General features: G+C 33.3%; 1 protein-coding gene across 1 annotated transcript; it reads right to left on the bottom strand.

Annotated features, from left to right (window-relative positions):
- Positions 1 to 1,506: 1,506 nt before the first annotated feature.
- LOC133793940 (gibberellin 20-oxidase-like protein) lies at positions 1,507 to 2,583 on the bottom strand. Its single transcript, XM_062231165.1, has 2 exons — positions 2,228 to 2,583; positions 1,507 to 2,143 (listed from the first exon to the last, which is right to left on the bottom strand). The coding sequence occupies exons 1-2, from the start codon at positions 2,581 to 2,583 to the stop codon at positions 1,507 to 1,509; spliced, it is 993 nt and encodes a 330-aa protein (XP_062087149.1).
- Positions 2,584 to 3,165: the final 582 nt, after the last annotated feature.

The raw sequence follows: 3,165 nt of genomic DNA on the forward strand, positions 1-3,165 counted from the left end.
ATATATGTATCAATGGCCGATGCCTCCGTACCCTCAGACTTATCATCCTCATATGAGCGGACCTTCATCCCAACCCCTGCCTCTTCATATGAGTGGGTCGTTGTCTCAACTTCCGCCCTATCCATATCCAAACATATATGGACCTGGAGGATCTTCATTACCTCCACAGTATCCATGGGCGATGCCTTCGCACACACCACAAGCATCGCAAACACCAGAAGAAACAATACGGAAGACGCTGAGGGTTGAGATGTTTTCTATATTATTGTATGGATATTTAATTTGGATAATATTGTATTAGTTGTGTAATTTGAATAAATTATTAATTTTATACACATTTAATTTTAGTATTATTATTTTTATGCATATTTAATTTTGATATTATAAATTAAAAAAATATTATTTAAATATTTTATTTTAATAATTTTTAATTATATAAAAGTATTAAGTCGCCCCTAATAATAAAAAAGTCGTCGCTAATATTTTATTATTAGGGGCAATATGATAAGCGAAATACGATTATTAGGGGCGACTTTTGATTTATTAGGGGTGAAATTGTCGCCACTAATACTAATTATTAGGGACGACTATTTTGTCGCCGCTAATAATCGACATTAGTGTCGAAATATTAGCAGCGACACGTCAGAGGTGACATGTTGCCGCTGATTACTATCAGCGGCGACTTTGGGTGCCCTTTTTGTTGTCGTGATTGTCAATCCTGTAGTATTTCCCTATAATTGTATATTATAAATGAAAAGACAAAAAAAAAGTTTGATACGATATAAACTCTCTCTTGCCCCAATCAAATTTGGAATAGTTTACAGATAAAGAGGAAAATTGGACTGTACTAATGACTTGTGTGAGGTTGATAGATCTGCCTCCAATTTAACTAGCACCAACAGGAAAATACACTAATCATTTTTTTCAGGTTTGAATTTGAGTTTTGAACCACTAATAATACTTATCAAAGTAGTCTTTGTGGCCAAGCATGAATCATCAAAACACAAATGATTAATATACATATAATGTTAATATATTATCCACTTGTTTAAAGAAACAAAGTCACGATACAAAGTCAATTGTAAGCCTCTTATTTAATTTTCTAATCTCTCTCTCTCTCCCTCTCTCTCTCTCTCTCTCTCTCTATATATATATATATATAACTTTATATATAGAGCTTGCAAGTCAAGATTACTTAAAAAATGGAAGTGAGTGAAAAAAAAAAGACAGACAAGAGATTATATTATGAGCACAGTACTTATAATCACATGCATGAACATATCAGTTGTGATTGTGAATATATAATGAATAAACACAACAAATATGAACATATAAATTATGCACACAAAAAGCCAAACACAAACAATGTTCTGAAACCCAAATTTAGTCAGATCATAGCAAATCAACATGGAAATTTTGTTTTAATATTAATATCAAATAGCTATAATCTCTTAGAGATATAATAGTTAATAATATTAGTCTGAATTTTTATACCAAGTAGAAATTTTAACTTTTGAGGGAGGTTCTCTCATCACCTGAAATGCCAGCATAATCTTTTACATTAAAACCAACTTTCTCAAACTTTTCTTCTCCAACACTGTTTATCTCTCTAAACTTCAAATAATCTGCACAAAGAAATGGCTTGTAAAGCCTCAAATGCCCTTCTCCCACCACTTCATTTGGAGCATAAATCACTTTCTGATCCTCAAAACACCAGAAAAAAGCCAAAGAAAATCGATTAACAAATCGCCTAAGCACAACTCGGTGCTCAGATGACCTCAATTTTCCATTGCTCCATGCCTGCATTAAGTCTCCTATGTTGACCAAAAGAGTTTCTTCACTTGGATTTATGTCAAGCCACTTCCCTTGCTTAGATCTCACTTGAACCCCACCAACTTGGTCTTGATAAACAATTGTTATACAGCTCATATCAGTGTGCATTCCAAGTCCTTCTACTTCTTTTTCCTTGCTCACACTTTCTGGGGGTGTGTAGTTGATAATTCTCAAATAACCATGACACTTTCTGAATTCAGAACCATACAATTTCTTATCCAAGTCTTCTCCTAATAAGCTCATCAGCACAACTTGCACAATTCTCTTTGATAGCTCACTCATGTTGCTCCCATACTCCTTTATTACCTCACTAAAAAAACATACACAACCTCAAACAATTATATATAGAGAGAGAGCAAAACGTAACTGCTATATATAAATGTGTATATGTTACCTGAACTCTGAACTGTGCTGATTAAGGAGCGCTGTTGATGAAGCCTGAGCTGAGGCAAAGAAGTCTGGCCCGGACACTCGAAGGCTCTCGAAGAAAGGTGAAGCAATGAAATGAGGAGTGTAAGTTTTTATAGGAGAAAATGGACCAACTTCTAGCTTTAACTCCAAAGGGAGACTAAATATGTTGTTGGAAAGAGAAGAGAGTTTCTTGTAAAGATCTTTGGAGATTCCATGGTTTGTAATGTGAAAGAAACCCCATTCTTTGCAGGCTTGGGAGAGAGAATAAAGAGAAGATGAGTCTAAAGGTTGAGAGATGTCAAAGATGGGAAGTTCTATACAAGTATCTGCATTGTCCATTATTGATTGATTAGTTTTAGTCATTGATGATCATCAATACAAGAAAATGGACTTGAATCAGTTAGTTTGTTCGGTTGGCCCTTTTGTTGTTATATATATATATATATATATTTCTAGTTAGCTAGCTAGTTAGGTGAATGGCATGAAACATGTTATGTATATAAAAATACATGTTACATATATGTAGGAAACATTCACATGGTCATTTTGTCAAGCGACTAATAATGTCAACTTTTAATGAAGAAACAAGACAAAAATATTCAAATTAATAAAATAAAAAAGGAAACCAATTAAGCAATGAAATTTTACAGTAGTACATGCAGATGCTCCAAGTAGGTATATTTTATATATTTGTGTCTTTGTTTGTCTACTACTTTTATGAATGTAATGTATCAAAGTTAGCTAAATTCCAGACAAGTTTACAATTGTCAAGTGGTAATTCAAAGTGAAGATCTATATTATACAATAATAAAAAAGTGGGGTTAGCTATATATTATATAGAGGTTAGTATAGTAGGTGGAGTTAATATAGAGGTTTGACTAAGTAGTTTGGCTGTTTACATTGCACAGATCAAGGTCAACG

Source organism: Humulus lupulus, chromosome 8 (genome assembly GCF_963169125.1).
Source record: "Humulus lupulus chromosome 8, drHumLupu1.1, whole genome shotgun sequence".
Taxonomy (NCBI): Eukaryota; Viridiplantae; Streptophyta; class Magnoliopsida; order Rosales; family Cannabaceae; genus Humulus; species Humulus lupulus.